The 27,147-nt window shown below is 37.2% G+C and overlaps 1 protein-coding gene across 12 annotated transcripts in view; it reads right to left on the bottom strand.

The window, feature by feature from the left end:
• TBC1D31 (TBC1 domain family member 31) overlaps window positions 1-27,147 on the bottom strand; it is an 87,148-nt gene that overhangs the window by 11,239 nt on the left and 48,762 nt on the right. For 9 of the 12 annotated variants that reach the window (XM_070631979.1, XM_070631977.1, XM_070631974.1 and 6 more), the window contains 11 exons: window positions 25,638-25,814; window positions 20,750-20,829; window positions 20,524-20,670; window positions 18,943-19,076; window positions 14,003-14,136; window positions 13,495-13,674; window positions 12,294-12,526; window positions 11,866-12,018; window positions 10,713-10,848; window positions 6,059-6,151; window positions 315-455 (listed from right to left, as the gene is read on the bottom strand). In XM_070631979.1, coding sequence (XP_070488080.1) covers window positions 315-455; window positions 6,059-6,151; window positions 10,713-10,848; window positions 11,866-12,018; window positions 12,294-12,526; window positions 13,495-13,674; window positions 14,003-14,136; window positions 18,943-19,076; window positions 20,524-20,670; window positions 20,750-20,829; window positions 25,638-25,814 — 1,608 coding nt within the window. The remainder of the gene's footprint in view (window positions 1-314; window positions 456-6,058; window positions 6,152-10,712; window positions 10,849-11,865; window positions 12,019-12,293; window positions 12,527-13,494; window positions 13,675-14,002; window positions 14,137-18,942; window positions 19,077-20,523; window positions 20,671-20,749; window positions 20,830-25,637; window positions 25,815-27,147) is intronic. The other 3 variants (XM_070631981.1, XM_070631972.1, XM_070631973.1) reach the window with 1 other exon arrangement.

The following is a 27,147-nucleotide window of genomic DNA, read 5'->3' as shown; positions in this document are numbered from 1 at the left end:
AGGTTTTGCAGCTGATCTCCTCAGGGACAGTTTCTGAGACGTGACATGGTGGGACACTACAATTTATAAAGTTACCTTTTCCTTTGTATTTTCTTGTCTTAAAAGTCTCAGAGTATAAAAGACAAGTGTATATGGCTGTCAAAGAAGTAACCTATAAATAAAATAATGTGAGATTCTAGAAACTCTAATAACTGAAGCAAAGAAATGAATAACTTCAACTTGACAGAGTTCAATTTTGAATTCCTTCTTTTAAAAGGATGACAAATGGGAATGTCTCCCTCCATACATATATGCTAAATTTACCATATTTTTACCTTCTGGGTGTTTTGGATCTGAGTTTGATGTGTTTCCATCAGTTTATGAAACATGTGTTCTTCAAGATCCACTTTTCGTCTATAGGCATCTGCATCTTCTCTCATTTCTTTTGCAATAGCTTCTTGACTTGTACTAAGATTCTGTTAAAAAAAATCGTTTGTTAAAAAAAAAAAAATCACCGATCTATATATAATGTTAGAACACAAAAATGACCGTTTTTCAGAATACTAATATGCTCACAAATAAAAAATGTTATCATCTTCCAAAGTAAGAAGCAAACAGCAGTGACATCAGTGAAAATAAGAGTAAGGAACTGTACACACTCCTCCTAACAGCACGAGAACACTGGGTAAACAAGCTTTCTCCTGGCTCTGGAAATCAGCTGAAGGCTCACAGCAATCTGGGGAGCAGTTATTTATAAAAACGGCTAAAACCTGCTAAGAATGGCAAGCTGGACAGCATTTTTAAATTTTTTTTTATTTTGAGGAAGATTAGCCCTGAGCTAAGTACTGCCAATCCTCTTTTTGCTGAGGAAGACTGGCCCTGAGCTAACATCCATGCCCATCTTCCTCTACTTTATACGTGGGACGCCTGTCACAGCATGGCTTTTGCCAAGCGGTGCCATGTCTGCACCTGGGATCTGAACCGGCGAACCCCAGGCTGCTGAGAAGCGGAACGTGTGAACTTAACTGCTGCGCCACCCTGGACGGGCATTTTTAACTTGCACGACTCCTATTCCTCCCCATCTCTCAGCTCTGCATTAGCCTTGAAAACCAGCAGCCTGATGGCCAATGGAGGGGGCACAATGGGGCTGGAGCTCCTTCAAACTCCCTTTCCCAGAGAACTGTCACCAGCTGACCTGGCGGGTGGTTCTGGAAGAGCCCACTACCAAGGCTGTCTTTATTTGACCTGACTGAGAACTAGTCTACTTTTAACAGCTTTTTCCCTGGAGACAATCAGAGGAAGCAGTTGAATATCCTGGCTGCCTGAGGCAGTGGGTCACAGAGCAAACAACAGGCTCCTCAAAAAGCTTTATAAGAAAAGCTGGGGAATTAGACGTCTACAGCGGGTTTTGAAAGCTCTGACAGATTCCTGGGACTCTAGAAGGCTGCGTGCATGTTTAGGGCTGTGCTCATGCCAAGTGCTGTGTGAATGCTCAGACCTGAGAAGGTCCCAAGCTCTCAACTCTGGTGAATTGAGGTTTTGCATCATGAGGAAGTAAAATCTAAGACAGAGTTGTAAACTATCTAGCTGAGTGCTGAGGGTTAGCCCCAGTGTGATGCACACAGCCCCCAGCAAAGACTAGGGCCTTACTGGTTCAAGGCATCTAAGAAAACCTCTGTCCAGAGACTTCAGTGGCTACAAATAACAAAGAACAGAGAATTTACAGAATTAATTTAGAAAAGTCACTAAGCAAAGAAACAACAAGAAACCCTGCGGGGCGGGGGGAAGAGGAGAATCTGATTCCAGAATTGCCATATTTTATTACTTAAAATGTCTAGTTTTCAACAAAAAATTCTATGACATATTAAAAGTCAAGAGAGTATGGTCCTCCATACTTTGAATAGACATGAACCACATGATCTCCAAAGAAGACAGGAAAATGGTCAATAAACACATGAAAAGATGCTTGACATCACTAGTCATTAGGGAAATGCAAATCGAAACCACAAGATACCACTTCACACCCACTAGTATGGCTATAATCAGAAAAACACCAACAATAACAATTGTTCCTGAGTACAGAGAAATTGGAACTCTATACTCCTAGGTATATATTTAAGAGAACTGAAAACACATGCCCAAACAAAAAGTTGTACATATATGTTCACAGCAGCACTACTCATCACGGCCAAAAAGTGGAAACAACCCAAATATTCACCCACTGAAGAAAAGATAAACAAAATACAGTCTATCCACAGAATGGACTATTATTCAGCCATAGAAAGGAATGAAGTACTGGCTTATGCTGCAACATGGATAAACCTTGAAAACATTACGCTATGTGAAAGAAGCCAGTCAAAAAAGACCATATATTGTATGATTTATTTATATGAAATGTCTAGAATAGGCAAATCCAGAGAGACAGAAAGTGAATGAGTGGTTGGCAGGGGCAGGAGAATGGGGAGTGAGGGCTAATGGGTACAGTGGACGGGGGAGGTAGCAAACAGTATTCATGAAGACTTCAGTTAAAAAGAGCAAAATATCAATTTTATGTTCCAAATAATCTCACTTATTCTTACTGATGATATCAGTAGGCATTTTCTGATTGACAGATTCTTTTCCTACTTTTCTAATTATCTACTGGCAGCATAACTACCGTCATAATTAGTTAAAAATGTGTTTCACCTATATGTAGAGAAGATGAATGTGTGAAGAAATTTACTGCCAAAAATTGTAACCCACTTAACCATCTAACACCAGAAGCCAAGTTTACATAAGTTAGGGCTCATCAACAGCCACTACGAATGACGACTATGAAGGCATATGACCGTTCAGAAAAAGGATTTTATTAAGTCAAAGAGAAAAGCAAACTACAGAATTTTAGCTACTCCATAGAGAGGTAAAATGGTGCATGTATAGAGATTAAGGGTCAGGAGGAAGACAATGGAAATCTAAAAATAATGAAGAGCATAAGATAGGGTGACGGTTTGAAGCAGCAGACGGAGGGAGGAAGCTGTCAGCTCATTTTATAAAATGATGGAGCGTTTTAGGCCAAGGGGGAAGGAGGGGAACTAACAGCTACCCAGCTGGTGCCACACATCAGACACTGTGCAGTAAAGGGTTCACTCAGTAGTGTGATTTATTCAAATCCTGAACCTTCCACAAAAACGATTAGCCCTTGACCAGCTCCAAGCCCTTGGAATATCCTTCCTGATAGGAGTGTCTCTGTACAGCTGGGGCCTTGGGCTGGGCCAGATAATTTATACTAGCAATGTTATTCACAGTGGGCACCTTGGGCCACACATAATCAGCCTGCCCACCGCTGAAGAAGTAAGGCCAGCCACATGCATGTTCCACGCTTACATGACCAGCCCCCAGGCAAATCCTGAACACCAAATTCAGGTGAGCTTGCTTGGTTGGTAATACTCTATAAGGGTTGTTACACAACTTTGCTAACAAAATTAAGTGCTATCTGTATGGTACACTGGGAGAGGACAACTGGAAGCTTGTGCCTGGTCTCTCCTGGACTCCACCTATGTGTCTTTTTTTTGTGCTGAGGAAGATTTGCCCTGAGCTTACATCTGTTGCCAATCTTCCTTTTTTTTTCATATGTGAGCCACTGCCACAGTGTGGCCACTGACAGATGAGTGGTGTAGGTCTGCGCCTGGGAACGCCAAAGTAGAGTGTACTGAACTTAACCACTAGGCCACCAGGGCTGGCCCCCTTATGTGCCTTTTACCTTTGCTGAGTGTAATCTGTATCCTTCCAGTGTAATAAACTGTAACTATGAGTATAACAGTTTTTCTGAATTCTCTAAATCCTTCTAGCAAATCACTGAACCTGAGGGTAGTCTTGGGAACTCCTGACACAGACATAAACATACTAACTTATTTCACCCTCACAGCAATCTTGGCAAGGCTAGTCTTATGCCAAGGAGAAGGTACACACGCACGAGGACACGCACAAGACAGAGACAGAAAACGGACTTGATGAAACAAGGTCCTAGAAAATGAAGAAGGAGATAGCATCTGGATCGTAGGCCAGTATTTGCTTCTTTGTTCGTGCTTAGTTTTATTCTTTTGTTAAAAAAATTTTACTCAAATTAGATATATATGGAATGCTGAGCTCATATTTCCAATAGAGGTAATCACAATATCATCTGTTTTCCTAGGATATAATTTGTTTAGAAATAGACACATTTAACCAACCTAACATAAGAGGTAAGTTTGGCAGATAAAGTGTTAATCACTAAAGTTAACTTGAAAAAGGCAGTAGCAGCACCTTTCTATCGAATGACCTCATAAAATCCATGATTTTATAAGTTAGTTTTACTGAGTAGGTTAAGTCTTCTCTAACTGTATTTATTTGCTTTAATATATCTTTCAAAAGATAGCAAAAATGATATGATACACAGAAAGAAACAATATCATTTCTGTGGCATTCCAGCAAGCGTGCCGGAAGTTGACTCTTATCATGAGGGAACAGAGAAACACTAACTGAGGGACATTCTACAAAATATCTGGCCTGTATGTTTCAAAAATATCAATATCATAAAATTAAAGACAGATTCGGGAATGGTTCCAATTTAAAGGAGACTAACGAGACATAAGTGACAAATGGATTATCTTAGATTTTCTTTTTCTCTAAAGGACGTTTTAGGACAATAAGTTTATTCTGATAAAATCTAAATAAGGTGTTTGCAACAGATACTAATAATATTGTAATTTCCAGATTTTGATAACTGTATTGTGGTTATGTAATAAGGAATCTTTGGTTTTAGGAAATATACACTGAAGCAATTAGGGTTAAAGAGGAACATGTCTGCAACAGTATCTGTGTGTGTATATGTGTACAGATAGAGAAGGATGATGCAAATTTAGCAAAATGTTAATATTTGAGAATCTGAGAAGAAACTATTTGGAAATTCTTAGTGTTTTTCTTGCAAATTTTCTGTTAACTTGAAATCATGCCTCCTGGTGCCACCGTCTCACCTCCCCCAAAGAAAAGATAGTAGAAAGTAAACTTAAGCTTGGTCCAGATGAATTAACCTAATTCAAAATCATGAGAGACCTCGCTGAAGGAAGGGTGAGTCACTGGTTTAGCTCTTCAAGTTCAGCGTGGAAACTTAAAAAGTGGTGTAAGCATGAATGGATGCTATATGTTTTAAATCTTATTTAATGTGAATAACAATCAAATGTACGTTCCCTGGTGTATATCTGCAGTTATCACTAATTTGAAACTCACAGGTGGACTTTAAGAGGGCTGAAGGAAGTTTCAACATTAAATAGATGAGTAGCAAAATGCTCTTCCTCTATAATAAATATTTATATTAACAAAGTTCCTTTTCCCAGTGTCTTGGAAACTGAATTATGTGTGTAAGTAGACGCTTGCTGATTTGATCCCAGAAGATTCCATTTTAAGTACTTCACAGCTCTCGCCTGATTGACCTTAGAAGGTCCCTGTGAAGCAGTGGGACAATTTTGCAGTCACTATCACAGATACAGGAAAACGCAGTCAGCTGGTAGAAGATCCTGAGGCAAAATCTGGGGCTTACATCTGGTGCTTCAGACACTAGACTAAGTTGCTAAGAGAAACAGGAATTAAAGAATTACAACAAGCTCTGTATATTCAGACATTCTGGCTACCTTACAATCCTCGATGGCACTATATTCTGCTTAGAAAAACAAATAAAATGAACATTAAAAAACCATGAACATACACTCTAAAAAGAGCTCATATAGGGGCCAGCTCAGTGGTGCAGTGGTTATGTTCACGTGCTCTGCTTCGGCAGCCTGGGGTTCACAGGTTCGGATCCTGGGCACGTACGGACCTACACACCACTAATCAAGCTATCCTGTGGTAGCATCCCAAACACACAATAGAGGACTGGCACAGATGTTAGCTCAGTGACAATCTTCCTCAAGCAAAAAGAGGAGGACTGACAACAGACGTTAGCTCAGGGCCAATTTTCCTCACACAAAAAATTAAAAAACAAAAAAATCCTTAGTACTAAACCCAAAAAAAGAAAAGTGTTTGCACAAACCCTGCTTTTCTTATATTGCAAATAGCTGATTTATACCTTCTCATAAAGTCTTTTTTGTGATTCGAGTTCCAGACGTCTCATTTCTAGGTCCTTGGCTGTGGTAGCAATTTCTCGATCTCTCATGTGTACCTACGGCCACAAAGCAAACTGTGAATACCAAAAAGAAACTTACAAAATAACTTTCACTTAATAGATTTAGTAATCTTATGACCTAAACAACTCACTAAAAGTATGTAAAACAATAGGCATCATTAGGTTTTTGAAACCAGAGTACCTGACAATATATTAACATTCACTGTGGAATCTAGGAATAACGTCCGACTTAATGTTAAGCTTAATTTTCCAAAAAAGAAAGCACAATTACCATATGCTCATCTACCCAGACTGGGAGACCAGATGGCAGTTCTCACCATATTACATTAGCCAATATTATGAGTTAGAAAAACTTGAGCAATTTAAATTTGGGGTGGATAAGAATATGGAATGTTCAATCTTATTAAATATAACATTTATCTGATGTTCTTTTTGATTCAACCTCTATACTTCTATAAATTCGGTTTGGCAACCAGTTTAAATTTACTGTGGACTATTCAGCCTGTATGTGCCCTCCTTGGACTCAGGGAATTGGAAGCTCACCTTTCTCCCAAATTTGATTACTTGCAAGCTTTACACTCCTATACACTAGGGGGTTTGCATAAGGCACTCTTTAGACTAGAGAATCTTAGCAAGTGTCTTAAATACTGGGCTGGCTAAAGTCCCAATTTTGGGGGATGAGAATAAAATACATGACGTGTTTCAGAAAAAAACAAAACTACAACCCATCAGCTATCTGAGCCCATTCATTTATTCAGTAAACATTTAATGATTGCATTACTACCTGCAATCATAAGGCAAAAGGTTAGATATTGTAAAGATAAAAGACACTATCAAATACCTATAATAGGAGAAATAAACAGTAGAACTGAGAATGTAACGTAATGCGTAAGGACATACATCCAAGGAGTAAACCACCATGGACTGGCAGCCAGCTCCACTTCAGGAGGTTACTGAGCAGTCAGCTCAAAGGTGGGGATACCTGAGTTTCTGAAGCAAGAGCAGTGACAACGCCAAGAGGTGGAGGAGAGGTTTGGCAGAGCAAAGAATGCCTTTCAGGAATTTCAACTACAGAAGCTCTTTTGCTTATGAGTCTTCAGAGATACAAACAGCTATGTGCCAGAGCAAAAACAGATCAGCACTGCTTGCTGCTAACGGATGTCCATGGTCACTCTGGACTCAAGCAGCCTGTCCTGATGGATGGAGCCTGAACTGTGCCCAGAGAAGCTTCTGCAGTTAGCAGGGTCAGAACTATCAGATTAGGAGGCTGGAAGGGTAGGCAGAGGCCAGAACACGCCATTGGAAGGAATTGAGAGCATTCTCTGACCAGAAAATTGCTTTCCACTATCCCAAAGGGGTCTGGAATAAAGAGGTCAAGTGCTAAACCCGTATTACTTTTGGAGAAGAACATATACTTTTCTACATGGAGTTTTCAACCTCATTCACTAGATGAGAAAATTAAAAGGAATCAGAGATTTTAAAAACCAATTTAGGGGCCGGCCCGGTGATGCAGTGGTTAAGTTCGCATGTTTCACTTCTCGGCGGCCTGGGGTTTGTCAGTTCGGATCCTGGGTGGGAACATGGCACCGCTTGGGAAAAGCCATGCTGTGGTAGGCGTCCCATGTATAAAGTAGAGGAAGATGGGCACAGACGTTAGCTCAGGACCAGTCTTCCTCAGCAAAAAGAGGAGGACTGGCAATAGTTAGCTCAGGGCTAATCTTCCTCAAAATAAATAAATAAGTAAATAAAAAAGCATTAAAAAGAAAACAATTTAAAAGTAATCAGCTTTAAATAAAACAAAAGAGTATTACCTCATGCTATAAAGAGATAACAGATTTCTAATACAGATGAATTAAAAATACTTTAAAAGATTTAAAAAATATTTAGTATTTTATTAAAACTAGGTTTGAAACTCCCTAAATTAAATTCAATGCAATCCGAATAGAAATTCCAATAGGATGGGGGAGGTGGGGATTCAGAGAGAGAGAGGGTGACAAAATTTTCAAAGTCTATTTGAAATGATAAACATTTGAGAATAATGAAGAAAACTCTGAAAAGGCAGATTAATAGTGGGAATTAGTTCTACCACTTAGTAAAACAGTGCAAAGCTGTTTTCTAAACAGTGTGTACTGGCTTAGGAACAGACAGACCAATGGGAGAGATCAAGTATATAAGGGAATATAACATTTAACAACCGTCAGTTGGCAAACGACTTTGGTAATACTCAACAAATGGTGTTGGGACAATGGACTTGCCTTGGGAAAGAAGCGAGCTTGATACCTAACTCATTCCTTACATTCAATTTTCAGATGCATCAGGGGTTGGCAAACTTTTTCTGTAAAGGTTCACAGAGTAAATATTTTAGGCTTCGCGTGTCACAGTTTCTGTCACAACTGTTCACCTCTGCTGCTGTAGTGCAAAAACAGCCAAACACAATGCGTACACAAACAGATGTGACTGTGTTCCAATAAGACTTTACTGATGAACACTGAACTTTGAATTTCATGTTTTAAGAAATTTAATAGGGCCCGGCCCTGTGGCCAAGTGCTTAAAGTTCCACATGTTCCACTTTGGCGGCCCAGGTTTGAGGGTTCAGATGCTGGGGTGCAGGCCCACTCCACTCATCAGCCATGCTGTGGGGGTGTCCCACATACAAAATAGAGGAAAATTGGCAGAGACATTAGCTCAGGGCAAATCTTTCACAGCACAAAAAAAAAAAAATGTATGTCATGAAATTATTATTCTTTGATTTTTTTTAACCATTTAAAATGTTAAAAGCATTCTAACATAAGACTAGAAGAAAATATGCATAAGTGGTAATATAACCTTGGAATGGGAAGGTCTCTATAAATATGACACGAAACCAAGAAGTCACAAAAATTTAATAAAGTTGGTTATCCAAAAATTAAAATATTTCACATAAAAAAAAAAGAGGGTCAGCCCTGTTGGCCTAGTGGTTAAGTCTGGAGTGCTCTGCTTTGGTGGTCTGGGTTTGGTTACTGGGTGCAGACCTACACCACTCATCTGTCAGTGGCCATGCTGTGGTGGCGGCTCACATACAAAAATAGGAAGATGGGCAATCTGAATTGTTTAGTTCATGGCAAATCTTCCTCAGCAAAAAAAAAAAAAAAGAAAGAAAGAAAGAAAGAAAGAAAAAAAAAAAGAACACTAAACATGCTTAAGAGACAAGCAACACAGACCAGAGGAAAACATTTACAACAGACAAAAGGGTTAATGCCCCAGCCTTAGGCTGTGTGGCAGCCACAAGTGGCTGCTGAGAACTTAAAATGTGACTAGTCCAAATGGAGGTGCGCTGTAAGTATAAAAACTCACTACTGGATTTCAAAGATTTAGTAGAAACAAAAGGTAAAACGTTGTTAATAATGTCTTTATACTAATTACATACTGAAATGATAACCTATAGATACATTGAGGTAAATAAAACGTTATTAAAATTAATTTCACCTGTTTCTTCTTACTTTTTTAATGTGCCTAGCAGAAAACTTAAAATTACCTATGTGGCTCACACTATTTCTTTTGGACACTGCTGCCCCAAATGATACAAAGAGTCCATGTAAATTGATAAGAAAAAGATGAACTTGATAGAAAAATGGACAAATGATAAGGATGTGCAATTTACAATTCTTCTCCAAATGGAAGATAAATAACTGTAGAGATATTTAACCTCATTAGCAAAAAAAAAAAAAAAAAAAAAGGTTAATTAAAATGTATAATTTTCTCCCTATCAGATTGGCAAATATCAAGACTGACGTACTCCAAGCTGCCCAGGGTATGGGTGCTCTTATACACTTAAAATGGCCTAAGTGGGTTCACTTCTGGAGGACAATTTGGCATAACCGGGAATTTACTCAACAAGCGTGTGTGCACACACTCAAGGACTTGAACAGACAAGGTGCAACGCGGCACTGCTTCGTGCGGCAAAACACTGCAAACCACCCAAATTCCCAACGGTCAAGGACTAAACTATGACATATTCATACAAGGGAATACTATGGAACCATGAAAACGAGAAAGAGAGACACAACACAATGTGTGTGACAAGAAATTCAAAATGTATCATTTTAAGAAGCAGGTCACAAAAACAATGTCTAGGAGAATAATCCCATTTTTATACAAATATAAGAAAATATGAACGCAACTATTGCTTTACCTATAGCAAAACATCTGAAAGACCATGTAATTAACCATTTTTTAACAGTTTATCTCTGGGGATGAAATGAGAAAAGAGTGGAAAAGGTCTATTTTTAATTCCATATATTTTATAATGAAAATGTTTTTATATTGGCCGTGAGTAAGTTTTTATATTTAAAAAAAATATTTCCCCTATTAAAATTAACTTAAATTTTTAGAGAAACTGTCACCAAAGGCACCAGTCAACTTGACTAATTTTCCTGGCATTTCTAAACTATTTAACAATTAATGAAATAAAAAGAGAATAAAAGCTGAGGGAAGAATAAATAAAACGAAAGGGGCTATTTAGGATTCATGTGAACTCTAGGAATACTATTTAATTTGAAGGTGCTCATTACATTTAAAGGAGAGTAAACAGAGATAATGTATGAGTGCTAAAATGAACCTTTCTCTCAATTTCATCATCCAGTCTTCTTAATTCCATTTCACGTTGATCTTGCTGAAGCTTCAGAAAACGCCTTCTTGCAGCATCTTGTAAGTGCATTTCCTTTACTTTCAGTTCTCTTTTCACAGCAGCTAGTCTTAAACACAAAAAACATCAAGAGGAACATGTAATAATATTTCCCAATATAGATTTAAATGGAAAAATATTGTTTCCCAACAATGAAAGGCTGACACCTAGTTTGGTCCACTTTCCCAATTTAACTGGTGCCATTGTAGCACAGCCGTCTTTATAATACAAAAATGAAAGATGCCCAATTACAAGTCTGCATTCATGAAAATGATTAGTGGTCCACATGCAAGTGGATGGCCTTTCCATATTCAAAAGTTCTCAAGTGTCTGCTACTCAGATGATCTCAATACAAGTGATACCCTTTATCTGAAGGGAGGGCGAAAAAATGCTCCCACGTTACCAAAGATCACATATGCTTATTCTTTTAGAATTTCAGTAGCAGGTTAACGGCTCAGTTCAGTAACTCTTTTTAACCCACACCAGAAATCTGTTTCATAAAGTCCCACCCAAGAATAAGAATTGATGAACACGTAGAGAAGTGAGTTTCCCAACAATTAGGCTTAGTCTCCATGCTTGTCCCATATTTTAATTAAACATTTTATCTATTAGCAAACTTCTGAATAAGCGTTAATACTTCTTGCCCTGTCCTCCAAAGTATGAAATGAGTAGTGACATAGTCATTTTATGTTTCAATTTTCAGTTCACACAGATACGTTTAAAACATAATTTAAGAAATTATGCTCCCTAAGGGTGATTTACCCAGCACTCTATTACAGGGCATTTCTGCCCACTATAGAATCTTTCTAATAACATCTTCCAAGGCACATTAGATCTTGTAGTACTTCTGAATAATCAGTACAAAGTTATATCATATTCAGTGCAGCTTTAGAATTATTTTACTATATGCCAATTTTTGAAAAGTGGTATACACAGATTTCTTTTTATTAACTGAAATATTTGCTGAAAGAAACAGCACGGCTGGGTAATCCTATATATAGTATTGTTCCTATAATGAAAATGAAAGAAAATCAAAGTTATTCAACGAACTCATATGCCCAGATTTTTCCAAACTGATAAAACCTACTTCTGTCTTTGTTGTATCATTTTCTCCTCCTCTTGTAAGAGCATTTCTCTCCTTGTTTCTTCAGCTTTACGAAGTAGTTCTTGTTTTTGGTACCAAGCTTCATATTCATCTCTTTGCTGGTCTACTTCAGCTTGCATATCTTCAACCGTCTGCCTTAAGTAGACAATATTTAATATTATATCAAAACGCCAACAAGAAAACTGAGTAATTTTAGTTCAAGAACAACTAAAACACAAAATGTAATCCGACTGATATGCAACTGTTTTCCTTCTATATGCAAGAAGTAAGTATCTTTAAAAATATTTCCAGTCTTCAAATTCTGCTTTCACAGAAATATTTAATAATTTACATGTATTTTTCATAAAAAATTTTCTTAGTTATAACAGATTTTGTTTCTATTACACAAAGAACAACTACTCCATGATTACCTCTCTCTGAGGTAGTCCAATTCATCGTTCCTTATTCTTTCTCGTTCCTGTGTCTGATAGTCCACAACGAACTTTGGATATTTATTAAACACTGGATACTGCCCTTTTGTCAGCGACACAAAAGCATCAAGCATGCTGTTTGGATGAATATCGGCAGGCGTGGTGTCCATGAGATGATAAACTTCTCGAATTACGACGCTGATGTCCACATTATTCCGATGGTGAAAAAAATACTGTAAGAAAACTTTGTGTTTAATTTGAGATTTACCTAACAAAGCAACTATGAGGTGGAATTAAAACAAGAGTTTCAAAAGGAAAACATGAATTTGTCTTTAAGACGATTTTTTTTTTTGCAAATTCACTGACGCTTTTCTTAACCCAAGTTTTAAAATGAAGAGCCAATTTAATATTTTCAAAATGCAATAAAATTGCCAAAACCACATTATGACCTTTTGAAATAACACTTTTTAAATTTTAACACAAAATGAAGGCTTCCTTTATAATAGAAGAAGAATGCTTCAACAATGGAACAAACTCTTCTGCTTGAATTTTTTTCCCTTCAAAATCCAAAATAAATTTGCGTATAAATGAGCTTCTTTAAAAATATCTGAAACGTTTCCATATTATCTTGTTCTACTGGCAGATCCAAATTCTAAAATATATATATGTCTGTTATCTTGTGAACATGAAATAAAAATAAAGTTTAATTTGACAAGAACCACAAAACAAGTAACAAAAAAACAATTCAACCTGTCTCCAAAAGAATCTGTCCTTTTAAAAACCACCTCCAATGCTTTCTTTCAGTCACTTCCCCATCAAGCCTCAAAATTCTCACAGTTACCATTTTGCACGTGTGATAAGCATCCAGACTATCACAGGCCAGATGGTCACTGACAAGATCATGCACAGAACAAACAACTACCCAACTGTTAAACTCCTTTATACAGGTAAAAAGCATAAAACTCCAATGTTATGTTTCTTTTCTGAAGCTAAGATTTTAAGACTAACAGTCTGCTCTAATTGCCTGTTGAACTGTCTACAAACTATGTAAGGGCAAGGATACGGTATAACTTGTTCTCCACCATATTCCTATCACCCAGCACCAGCATCTGACATACAGTTGGTACTCAATAAGTGAATGGAGTTTTCAACTGAAATAAATGAAATCTGAGAACAGGTACTTAAGAACAAGGATACTGACCTCGAAATCATCTTTAAGATTACAGTTGAGCAAAGGAGCCCTCGAACATATGTTGTAGGCTACGACAGTCATCAGGAGGAACGAGGGATGGTTGGAAAAGACATTATCAAATAATTTAAGCCACTCCTCTCTTGTTAGTACTTCTGAGAACACAGTTTCAAGAAGAGGCCACGCATATAACTAAAATAAACAAGAAAAAATTTATTGGTTTTCCAGGGAAAAGTTACAATAGAGGTATTGCTAATATTCTCTTACATTTGGTTTAACTATTAAAATTATTATATTAAAAATATAATTATGACAAGAACTACCTTAATTTGGACCCTTCTTTATAGACTTTCAGGAAAGCAGTTTAATGAAGAAAAAGAATGAAATACTGTTAAAAATACAAAATGTGGTGGGTTTTTTTTTATTATACTCTTTCAAGAAAATACTGTTTTATTTATACCAGAACCAATATTAGCTTCCAAAATAAGTTCTGTCTTTCTAGAAAGCTCATACTTCTCACCTGGGAAGTTATGTCATGCTCCATGAAGTGCTGTAGCAGTGTCCTGTCATGAAACGCCAGAACATTTTCTACCACACTCAGAACGTTGATAGGAGGGTTAGGGAAATATTCAAACCAGTGCTGACACCAATTGACTACGGAGGAAAAAATGGAAAATTTACCTTTACTTTTCTGCATTATCAAAGGACTTTGCAATTCCTAAAAGAATCCACTGTTTATGTCCTCAACATGCCCATTAGTAGAGAAGAGAAAACATAACTCCTTAAATTCCAGAACAAGAGATTTAAAAATTCCATCATGTTAACAAAGTACTTTAGGCTTATAGAAGTTGTCCAGTTTCTTCAGAGCAGTCAATGAGAAAGTGTCAATAAAACAAACAAAACTTCCCAAAGCATTCCTGATCCTGGCTATAGGGCACTCTGGTTTCTGCTGCCTCGTGTTACATACTTTTGGATTTCTCTTGGTTAACAAAATGATCCTTCTAAAAAAGGCTCCTAGGTAAGTCTTCACTAAATGTGATCAATGTTAAATACCCATCTCCTAAAATCTACTAAAATCCATACCTAATTAAAGTTTAGAAAAGTTTAGGAAAAATGTTCAAAATTACATTTTACATATAGATAGCAATACATAAAAATAAATGGGTATATAGCATATCCCTATCCATTAAATGTTATATTGAGGATAAAAACAGTCCCCGTTACTAGGAAAAGACTGATTATTCTATAGCCATGGTAACAAGTAACCATCAGAATTGGTTTTAAATCTAATTGATCAACGATGACTTGTTCAGTAAACTTGATATTGAAAACCAACCAATCAGTGACAGCAGCATCCTCTGAAAGTCAGCCAGTGGAAAGCAGAACCCGTTCCAGTGACGAGGCGTCTAAGGCTGACTTTAACTCAGTAACCAGTACGACCCCCCAGGTCTTCTCAAAAACCCTAGTAGGATCATCAGTTTATTTTGCTCAATGAGCCTATGTCTAACCACCACAGCTCTCCTCAATTATCAAATTTAGATATTTTATTTTAAATATTGAGTTGTGGTTTCATCTTCTGACAACCAGATCTCCTTTCTCAAACTAAGAAAAGAAGGCTTTGATCAGCAGAGTACCGGATTACATATGGCTTACAATTATAGGGCCTTCTAATTCTACAAGTCCATTATCTCATTTATTAGTATTTAAATTTGAGTTAATAATTAAGTCATAAACTCTTGCAAAGACTAAGCTTTAAAAGAAATATTTCAACTTCTTTAACTGCTGCTCTTAAATAAATTAACTTCAAAAGGAAAATCCAGTTCAGCAACATGTACTAAGCAAGTACCTACCGTGTCTCAGACACTCCTGGTTCTGGGAATTTTACACCACACATACAAAAAGCTCCGATTCTTATACTTAATCTTCATCAACAGAACATCATTTTCAATTAGGAAGGAGGGAAACCCTGCTTTCTACAGTGACCATTTGCCATCTCTTCCTTTACTCTGCTTGGTGCCACAACAGAAGTGAACAGAGGCCCTAGCAACAAAGCTGAGTGAGAGCAGAACGAAGAGCAAGGATAATTGTGTGGAAATCCTTTACTAAACCTGAAGAATTTTCTCTTGGTCATAAAAGAGACTCTAAAGAGCACTTAAAAATGACTTCTATAAACATGTTCCAAATTATACATACAAGTGACTGTATTCCTTCAAACTATCTTCTAGGTCCCAGCTAGACTGTAAACCTGAAAGCCAGGACAACGGCTTATCCCCGGCAGTGCTAACATTTAGTTGAAGTTCCATGAAGGTTTATTGAATAAAACTACAGTAGCCCCCCCTTATGCGTGGGGGATACGTTCAAAGACCCCCAGTGGATTCTTGAAACTGAGGATAGTACCAAACACCATACACATGAAGGTACTGTTTCTTCCTAGACATACCTACCTATGATAAAGTTGAACTTATAAATTAGGCACAGTAAGAGATTAACAACAACAATAATAAAAGAGAACAATTATAACAGTGTACCATAATAAAAGTTTCATGAATGTGGTCTCTATCAAAATATCTTATTGCACTGTTCTCACCCTTCTTCTTGAGGTGTGAGAAGTTACAAAGCCTACGTGATGAGATGAAGTGAGGTGAATGACACGGACATTGTGACGTAGTGTGAGGCTACTACTGACCTTCTGACAATAAGTCAGAAAGAGGATCATGGAGCCACGACAATGTTGATGGCTGGATGTCAAAAGCTGATGAAGTAGATGGTTAAGGATTCAAAAAAGGGATGATTCATGTCCCGGGTGGGACAGAGCTGGATGGCGTGAGATTTCATCATACTACTCAAAATGGCGTGCAATTTAAAACTTATGAATTATTTATTTCTGGAAATTTCCATTTAATATTTTTGGACTGCAGTTGACTGATGGTGATGATGCAGAAAGCAAAATTGTGCATAAGGATGGACTACTGTAGTTTGAAACTCTTGAAGAAAATCCATAGCTACACATTATGGATCTTCTGGATTTAGATTTCAGGATTAGAAGAGAAAAATCAATTTCCTTAGCATATAATCGTACTTTAGCTATGTAACAAGATTTTACTCGAAATAAAAAAAAACAGTTTTGCATGTCTACCTAAATCAGATGTTTCTTTTCTTTCTTATGGTAAAATGTGCCATGTTAACCATTTTTAAGTGTCCAATTCAGCAGCATTAATTATATTCACAATGTTGTGCAACCATCACTATTTCCAAAATCCTTTCCCAAACAGAAACTCTGTACCTATTTAGCACTAACTTCCCATTCCCACTTCATCCAGCCCCTGGTAACTTCTAATCTACTTTCTGTGTGTATGAATTTGCCTATTTGAGATATTTCATATAATTTGCCCTTTTGTGTCTAGCTTATTTTACTAAGCATAACGTCTTCAAGGTTCATTCATGTTGTAGCATGCATCAGAATTGCATTCCTTTTTATGGCTGAATAATATTCCATTGCATGTACAGTTCATCCATTCATCTGTTAATGGACATGGGTTGTTTCCATCTGTGGGATATTGGGAGTAATGCTGCTCTGAACACTCACATACAAGTATCTGTTTGAGTCTCTGTTTCCATGACTGCAATGACTGGGATATACGATAATTCTATGTTTAACGTTTTGAGGAACTCCAAACTGTTTTCCACAGTGACCGCACCATTTTATATTTCCACCAGCAATGTACGAAGCTTCCAATTCTTCCACACCCTTGCCAACACTTATTTTGTTTTTTTTTTAAATTATAGCCATCCTAGTAGTATGTATAAAGTGGTATCTCAGTGTGGTTTTGATTTGCATCTCCCTAATGACTAATGATCCTGAGTACTTTTCATGTGCACTTTAACCATTTGTTTATTTTCTATGGAGAAATGTCTATTCAAGTCCTTTGCCCATTTTAAAATTGGACTGTTTATCTTTTTGTTACTGAGTTGTTTCTTTTCCTTTTAAAACTCTCAGTGTTACTGGCAGGGTAAAGTAGTACAACCGTTTTGGGGAATCAATTAAAATATTCATATTTTATGACCTAATAATACTAATCCTACAAATCCATCCAAAAGAAATTATAAATATTTGTATGTAAAGATAGTTGTAACACTGTTTCTTTTAATAGGGAAAAATTAGAAATAATCTAAATGTCCAACAATAGCATATTAAACTAGTACATGCACATTATGGACTATTACAGTCAATAAAATGTTTATCAAAGTTTATTAAAATAAGATAATGTATATAACAGTCAATAAAAGTAGTATGATTATAGAAATAAAAGCTACTTAAAAAGTGTGGAAAAATTAGGAAAAACCCACTAAAAGTCTAGGAGTTGATGAATAGATAAATGATACCTATGAGATGAAATAGTATATTATGCAGGCAATAAATTATGTTTTTTAGGAATATTTAATGATTTGGGAGAAATGCTCTTGTAAGAAATTCATCAATATATTACCAAAAATTATCTCTAGGGAAGAGGAACATTGGTGAATTTTCTTTTCTTCAGTGTATTTTCCTATATTTTCTCCAATGAACAGGAAAAATTTATCAAAGCAAATACAAAGCAATAAAATGAACAAAAAATGTAAAGAGAAATATACTGAAACATTCTCAATATGTATGCTGGGACCTTTTATTTCTACTTTTCAGAATTTTACTATAATTAAGTGCTTATGTTCTCTGTACAAGAAAACACTTTAATTTAAAATACATATAAAATTGGTTATTTTTGTTAAACCAATCTATAATTTGGATCCAGTTTATCAACTGTTTAACAGACCTGACTTTATGAATATGAAAAAATGACTCACTTTTCAGTGTAGATGATGAAGATGACCAGCAGTAAACACAATGGTTGGGAGTACAGGCTATAGAGTCTGACTGTCTGGGTTCAAATCTTTGTTCTGCCACTAACCTAACCTTGGAAACTTAAGCTCTTTGTGCCTCAGTTTCTTCATCTATAAAAAGGAGATAATCATGACACCTATCTCATAGGATTGTTGTAAGGATTGAATGAGTTAATAAAGGCAAAACAATGAGAATGGTAGCTAGTACACAGAAAGTTCTCAATAAATGTTAGCTACGGATAATGAGAATGAGAGCAGGCAGCACTTGCCACTGTAGGCACTGTGTGCGAAATGCTTTACATACATACTACGATCCTATGGATAAGAACTCACTTTTGGTAAGTGAAGCATCTGCTTCCTTCTTACTAACTAAATCTAGCCTATAATAGTATCTGCTGGAATGCAACTATCCAAATTTTCTCATAAATAAAAAGGTTTATGTATAAATGTCGGAATTGTCTACTTGAGGCTCTATATCCGATTGTTTCACACTAGCATTACTAAACATTGCAAAGGTGCAAGTATATTAGGAAAACGTATAAGAATCCACTCGATTTCATTATTTAATACTTATTTACTTACTTATGAGAGTAGCAATAACTTCAAAACAGATGAGTTGGTTGTTCTGGAATAATTTTACAAATGGAAATGCCAAGAGTGGAAGATATGGTGTGTCGCTAAAGATGGCAGACCAGTGAGCTAATGCAGATAGGGTTCTGTGAATAAAATGACAAAATAAAGACCAGAAAATGGTTTATGATTAAAATTTATTTGAATAAATAATACATTCATATGATAAAAAATTTGATACAGAAGGTGTAATGGGTGAACATTCTCTCTCCCATCCCCATCATCTAGCTCCCCTCCCAGAACCAGTGTTAAAAGTTGCTTATAAAAGACCCAAAGCTATGTTTAATGTCACTGTAGGTATATCATTCTTCACGTGGGAATACAGGGTTAGATGAATTCCTAGAAGTGGAATTGCCGACTCAACGGATACGTGCAGTAGTAATTCCCAGAGCCAGTGTCAAATTATTCTCTGCAAAAATACCCTCTATTTATGTTCCCATTAGCAATGTGAAGGGATGTCCATTTTCTCACTCTTGCCAACATATTATCAACCTTCTTTCTAAACCTTTAATCTAGGTAAGAAATGGTATTTCAACACAGTTTCAAAAATATATATATTTTTCGATGTAGTTTTAGTTGGCATTTCTTTTATTATAAGGGAGATTAAGTATCTTTTCATGTTTAAGAAGCACTTCCACTGCCATGAACTATATATTCAATCCTTTTCCCATTTTTCTTATTGGTTGGTCTTTTTCATGCTTACACACACAAGCACTTCATATACTAAAGAAATCAGCCTTTTATCTGTCAAATGTTTTGCACGCATTTTCTTGGTTTTACGTATGTCTTTGCTTTGGGAAACTTTCTACATGTCAAGACCTTTATTCACAGCAATCTCTTCTGGATATGTCATGCTTAGAAAAGCCTGCCTTACTTTGGGATTACAATTCTCTCACATTTATTTGTAATACTTTTAAGATTTTTTCTTTCTTTTTAACTTTTTGTTTTGAAATAATTTTAGGCTTACAAAACGTTGCAAAAATAGTAGAGTTCCTATATACCGTACACTCAGATTACTCTAATGTTAACATCTTGCATAAATACAGCAGAATCATCAATACTAAGAAACTAACATTGGTACAATGCTAGTAACTAAATTACACACTTCATTCAGATTTTACCATTTTTCCCACTAGTGTCATTTTCCTGTGTGTCATTTTTTCATTTCACTAATCTAGGACGCAACACTGCATTTGTGGCATTACCATAGTTTCCTCTAGTGTGAGAGTTCCCTAGTCTCCTATCTTTTATGACGTTGACATTTTTGAGGAACACCAGTTATTTTATAGATTGTTCCTTAATTTGAGTTTGTCTATTTTCTCATGATTAGAGTGAAGTTATAAATTTTTGGCAAGAATACTGCAAAAGTCATGTGCAAGATCCTGAAACGTTTTATTACTGGTGATTTTAAATGCGACGACTTAGTTAAGGTGGTGTCTGCTGAGTTACTCTACTAGAGAATTACTGTTTTCCCATTTGTAATTAATAAATATTTTACGGGAGGTACACATTGCTGCAATATACTGAACGTACCTCTGTAATACTCTGAGTAGTTTCCTACTTTTGATGGGGTAGTTCTTCTGGAGGTTGAGAAAGGCCGCATGAATACCCTTATCTATTAGGTTACTAAATGCAGTATGATTTTCAGGCAGTTGTAGCAGAGAGCGCCAAATGAACATTCTGAAATTAAAAAACATTTTTAACCAAGAAAAGTTTTGGGGGGTAAGACTGACTTAACATGAGAGAATTTAAGTTTTACCTATATTTTGTTGGATATTCACCATAGCCTTTTAATAAGACTTGTAAACGCTTTTTGCTTAATCCCTCTGACAACTCATTCTATAAAGAAAAAAACAGTATCAATAAGTGACATAATTTTAAAACTGAAAAGGTACCCTAGTTGACAGTGGCTTTCCTATTTTAGAACACAACACACAGTAAAAAATATTTTTACATCATGGGACTCTCTCTACATACACATACACACACACACACACACACACACACACACACACACACACACACACAATCTCTCTCTCCTGAGCGTGCATATTACACAGCTGATAAAGTTGATGACATATTATTTTCCCTAGAACAGGGTTTGACAAACGTTTTCTGTAAAGGGTCAGATAGTACATATTTTAGGCTTTGTGGGTTAAGAGGCAAAATCAAGGATATTATGTAGATACTTATATTACCACTTAAAATGTAACCATTTAAAAAAAAAAAGTAGGGGAACAGCACTTTTTCCCCCGGTTTGCTTTTTTTTTTGGTCTACGTTCATTTTAGTGGAAAAATATGTTATAGATTTTAGGATTACAAAGTCATTTTCATAGATTATCTCAGTTGATCCTAACAACTATATGAAAAAGATGGAATGTTGTCTTCCTTTCTTTGAGAAAACGGGAAGGAAGGTCAGAGAAATTCAGTGACTTGCTCAAAGTCACAAACCTGCTAAGTCTTGGCTCAAGACTCAATGCTAGATTTTCTGACTTAGTTCAATGCTCTTTTTACCATAAGAAACAGGTAATCCAATGAAAGAGAGCGGTGAAGGAATAGCCCAAGATGATGGTGAAAGATCCATGGTTGAGAGCCATGTGCCAGATATCGAGGGTAACCCGTCCACACTGAAGCACTATGATCCACGAAAGAGACAGGCTCATCACTACCATCACCTCCCAGACATCTGCTGCCACTGACGCCTTTTTTTTTTTTTAAAAGATTGGCACCTGAGCTAACAACTGTTGCCAATCTATTTTTTTTCCTTTCTGTTTTTTCTCCCTAAATCCCTGCAGTACATAGTTGTATATTTTAGTTGTGGGTCCTTCTAGTTGTGGCACGTGGGACGCCGCCTCAACGTGGCCTGATGAGTGGTGCCATGTCCGCGCCCAGGATCCGAACCAGTGAAACACTGGGCCGCTACAGGGGAGCGTGCAAACTTAACTACTCGGCCACGGGGCCGGCCCCCCTCCCTTTTTTTTTTGAGAAAGATTAGCCCTGAACTAACATCTGCTGCCAATCCTCCTCTTTTTTGCTGAGGAAGACTGGCCCTGAGCTAAGACCCGTGCCCATCTTCCTCTATTTTATATGTGGGACGCCTGTCACAGTATGGCTTGCCAAGTGGTGTCATGTCTGCACCCAGGATCCGAACCGGTGAAGCCTGGGCCGCCGAAGCAGAACATGCGAACTTAACTGCTGTGCCACCAGGCTGGGCCCTGAAGCCTCTTTTTAAATAAAGATAGAATGCCCAGGTTGAGTTCGGCCCCAGTTTTATCTGTGTTTGTTTTGACCATAAGCTGATGAAACTCCTACTTCCCTTTCTATCTTGATGCCCAGATTAGTTGCGGACACGCATTTCGCCCCATAGAAGGGTTCTACTTTGACCTACTCTGCAGAGCTGGTTACAGGATTCTTAGCAGCAGCCCATCCCTGATATATTTCTGTAGGACAGTCTGATTTGATCCACACTAGGGCACTGCCAGATGCCTGTCATGGGAATCCTCTTATTTCCCAGAAGGCAATGACCATGCTCACTATTTTCCGAGAAAAGGTTCCTATAAACTCTCAGGAAAGCTGAAGCCAGACCATGTCTCAGAGACCCCATTCAGCTGATCTTCTCATTAAAGCATTCAGCTAATACGGGCAATACTGCCCAATCTTTACACAGCTAGGTTTGTGCCTGAAATTTAGTTTTTAAAAGCTGAACAATATTTAGGGTTACATGTAGAGGTGATAAAACTATAAAGAAAATCAAGGACGTAATTAATACAGTGAAGATAACGGTTACATCTACGGGATGGGGAGAGAAGTGAGACTGGGGACAAGCACATAGTGTGTGACCTGGAGCGTCGAAGTCCCTATTTCTTAATGTGACGATGGGTATGCCCAGAAACGCGTTGCAGACAGGTTGGAGACTGCCCCCCTCAGAAAGGCCTGCTTGCGAGGTTGGGCCTTGTCTGCTATCTGGAAACCCTGATTTCAGGAGGGTCCTCACCATGCCAGGACCACGCATGGCTTGCTGTGCCTATACGGTTTGTACACTGGGGTTTGCGTTGAATCCCTGCTTTCCTCGTGGAGTCCGCAATTTTGAAATGCACTAAACAGAGGGGTCCTATATAACCAGCCTCAAACCCTGGGCACCGAGTCTCTAACAAATTTCCCTGGTACACAACACTTTACACATTGTGTTTTTTTCTGCAAGTTTCACAATTTTAAATGCTTAAAGAAAAATTATTAAAAGTTATTAAAATTAATGTGAAAAATACCAAGTGCTGGTGAGAATATGGAGCAACTGGAACTCTCAAAGACCCCTTCGTGGGAATATAAATTGCTTCAATCGACCACTTGGGAAAACTGTTTAACAGTATCTATTCAAGCTGAACACGTGCACAGCCTATGAAGCCAGAAATTCCTCCACGGTTTATACCTAACAGAAACGTATCCTAATGTTCACCAACAGAGATGCACTAGAACGTTCCCAGCAGCACTATTTCTAACAGCAAAAATATTAGAAAACTACCCAAATGCCTACCAACTGCAGAATGGATAATGCTGGCTTATGCACACGATGGAATTCTATACTGCAGCTATGAGTGCGTGATTTACAACTCCACGCATCTCTCAAAAATAATATTGAACGAAAGAAGCCAGACACAAAAGACTACAAACTGAATGATCCAATTTATGTAACTACAAAAAAGGCAGAACTCCTCTACAGTGTTACAAGTCAGGACAGCAGTTTTCCTTGGGTGAGGGGGAGAGCGTCTGGAAGGGGGCACGAGGGGAGGTCCCGGGGGGCTGCTAACAGGTGTGTGAAAATTCACTGAGCCGTCCATTTATGTGTACTCTTCTGTGTGTGAGACTGACTGACTGAATGTCAGTAAGAAGTTTAAGAAGTCCCTGAAAATGTTAGCGACCTCTCTGTTAATATTCATATTTTCTTTCAATTCTAAAGTAATATACGCTCTTTGCATAAAATTATGAAAAAGCAAAAAATATATACAAAGAAGAAAATAAAACTGACTGAAATCCTTTCCCTCAAAGATAATTCTACTAGTATCTTGGTCTTTCTTATGGAGTTTTAAAAATAATATATGGTACTCATCTCCTTTTTATTTTTATTTCTTTTAAAGATTTTATTTTTCCTTTTTCTCCCAAAGCCCCCCAGTACATAGTTGTGTAGTTTTAGTTGTGGGTCCTTCTAGTTGTGGCATGTGGGACGCCGCCTCAGCGTGGCTTGATGAGCAGTCCCATGTTGGTGCCCAGGATTCGAACTGGCGAAACCCTGGGCCGCTGAAGCAGAACGCATGAACTTAACCACTCGGCTATGGGGCCAGCCTCCTCCTTTTTAAATCAAATTGAGATCCAAGAATATAGTTCTTGTAGCTTGCTTTTTGTATTTAACATACTATAATTATTCCCCTTTCTTCTCAAATATTCTTAGATTTCTAGTGTACAGCTCTACGATAATTTATGATTAGTGACCTACTATTAGACATTTTGGTTGTTTCTAAGCTTTTCTTGAATAAATCACACACACGCGCACACACACACACACGTTAACAGATCATCTCAAACAAGGCCAAAAGGCAAATTGGTACATTCTTTTTGAGAACAGCTTGGCTGCTACTATCAAAATTTTTATGCACACACTCTGACTTAAAAATTCTACTTCTACAGATACATTTGTGCAAATGTTCAGAGATCATTGCACAAGGATATCCACTGCATCACAGATGTATTAACAGAAGACTGACAATACAATGTAAATGCCAGTCAGCAGAGTACCAGTTAGATAAACTAAGGTATATCCAGAAATACAATACTTTGCAAATATTTTTTAAAATGTTGTAGCACTATACGCACTAACATAAAAAGAAGCAAGTTAGACAACAGTGCTATAGAATGATTCCATCTATGTAAAAGAAATAAAAGTAAAAAGGTAACATATGCAGACATGTTTGTTTACATATGCACAGAAAACTTCTGAAAGGCTATCTGTAACTCCTGGCAATGGCTACCTCTGGAGAGCGCAATGAAGAGTGGGCTGGAGAACGGGGAGGAAGCAAAGTATGCTTTCATCTTTTCCCCTTATAACCAGCATCATCTAACAGATAACACAAGCCACAAACGTAATTTTAAATTTTCCAGGAACCACATTAAACAAGTAAGAAGCAGCAGGTAAAATTAAGTTTAATAACGTATTTTATTTAACTCAATATAATAAAAATGTTAGCATTTCAACACATAATCAACATAAAATTACTAAATAATAAGATAGTTAACATTCTTCTGTTCGTAGTAAGTTTTCAATAACTGATGTGTTCTACACGTACAGCACATCTCAGTGCAGACTGGCCACATGCGGCGAGCGCTCAGCGTCCTGGACAATGCAATTCTATACTGTCTGATTTTTTAAAAAACCATTAAGTATGTATTAATTTTATATTAAAAAGTTTAAAAAGCATATTAAAATTTCAGTTACAACTTTCTTCTCTTCATAGAACTTTCCTCTAATTCCTAAGAGAGGGAAGAGTTATGACGGCCTAGAAATCACGAGACTGGCCTATAGCAGAGTCACGACAAAAAAAGTTGAATTATAAAAAAAAAAAAAAAGAAAAAAAAGTTGAATTATAACACATTCTTACCTCTTTATTTTCACAATGACCAGCCAGGTCTTGTTTTAATATTCTCGTCTGTATTTTGCTTTCCCTTGATTTTGATGGCAGCTGGACCCTTCTCGATGTTACTTTCACCTTAAGATCACCAGCATTCAGTTTACTCTTAGGCAAATCTTCAATCACTTTCACTAAAGGAGGAGGCGGCTAAAAGGAAAAAAAAAATCCAGTGGCTATCTTTGGAAAACAGACCTGCCACATATGATTCACAATATTTGTTTTAATCAATTCAACAATGTGCCTTAATATATAGGTAATTATTCTTCAGGCAAGGAGTGTAAATAAAATATCCAAGAGTGTTGTTGACTAACAAAGTGAATTTCTACCAAATTCCTTTGAAGAACATAATAAAGATAGATGACTAACAACAACAAATAGAATTTAATTATTCTTTGAAAGCTGACCTTAAATCTTAGAGTACCAGTCCATTTTTTGTACTTGCAAGATGCAGTGAGCAGTATGGTGACAACCCGCAGCAGAGAAGGCGCAGGGAGACGTGCAGCCCTCTGGAACGGTGGCTGAAGCACCTTGATATTCTTCAGGCTCAAGCGAAATTGCTGAGGGAAACTGCCAAACGCCTTTCCTCCGGAAGCACGGACCCTGCCTCTCTATCCTTGGTTACGTTTTTTCATCTGCATAGAGATAGCTGCTGGTCCCTTCCTGCTTCAAAGGCAGTTCAGACAGCATGACTTAGATCCCAAACCCTCATTTTTACGGGGTCTTCCAAGCAGGAAAATAAACCCCGACAACTTCAATTTAGTTAAGGTAAAGTGGTTCACTGAAACATTTTATCCACAAATAATACTCTGAAATCAAAAGATCTTCCTGGTTCAAAGGAAATGAGCAGATAAGGCATTTCAGGCCTTCTGAGTTCTGACTATGATTCAACTACAATGACTTTCACGGGGGATTTAAATGTTTGAGACCATTATTGATGAATGTTCCCTTAGTAATTAGCCCAGACCCAAATCAAAGACAAGGTGGATTTGTGATTTAACAAAAAATGTTTTTGAAGCCAAAGTGCCAATTCCTTTCAGATGAGGACAAGAATATACAGAAGACTCTATATGTCCAAATGAACACTGTAGATTTCAGAAAAACACATGTTACACACATTACCTTGAATTCAACTGTCATGAAATCCAGAACAGTATTCTTCCAAGACGACGTATAATGAAAATGAATCACCACTCTTGGGCAGAGCTCTTTGAAGCAGAAACCAAACTTTTTTGACCTCCTCCCCTCTTACCCCCAAAAGAAATAAATAAAACAAAGCAAACATTTTGACTTTTTTTAATAACAGACTACTAAAAGACTGCTTTGAGGTTTCAAACAAAGATTTTTCTCATGCTGTCTTCAGAGGTTCAAGACTTCTGCTTTTGAAACCTGCAGCCAACTATGAGACCAAAAAAGGTATTCCCTAATGTCAACTGCAGTATATACAAATCCATAACACTGTAAAATGTGCAGAGTAGGTAAT

This window comes from Equus przewalskii, chromosome 8, assembly GCF_037783145.1.
Source record: "Equus przewalskii isolate Varuska chromosome 8, EquPr2, whole genome shotgun sequence".
NCBI lineage: Eukaryota > Metazoa > Chordata > Mammalia > Perissodactyla > Equidae > Equus > Equus przewalskii.
The sequence above is the reverse complement of the archived record's forward strand: the minus strand, read 5'-3'. Positions and strand labels throughout refer to the sequence as shown.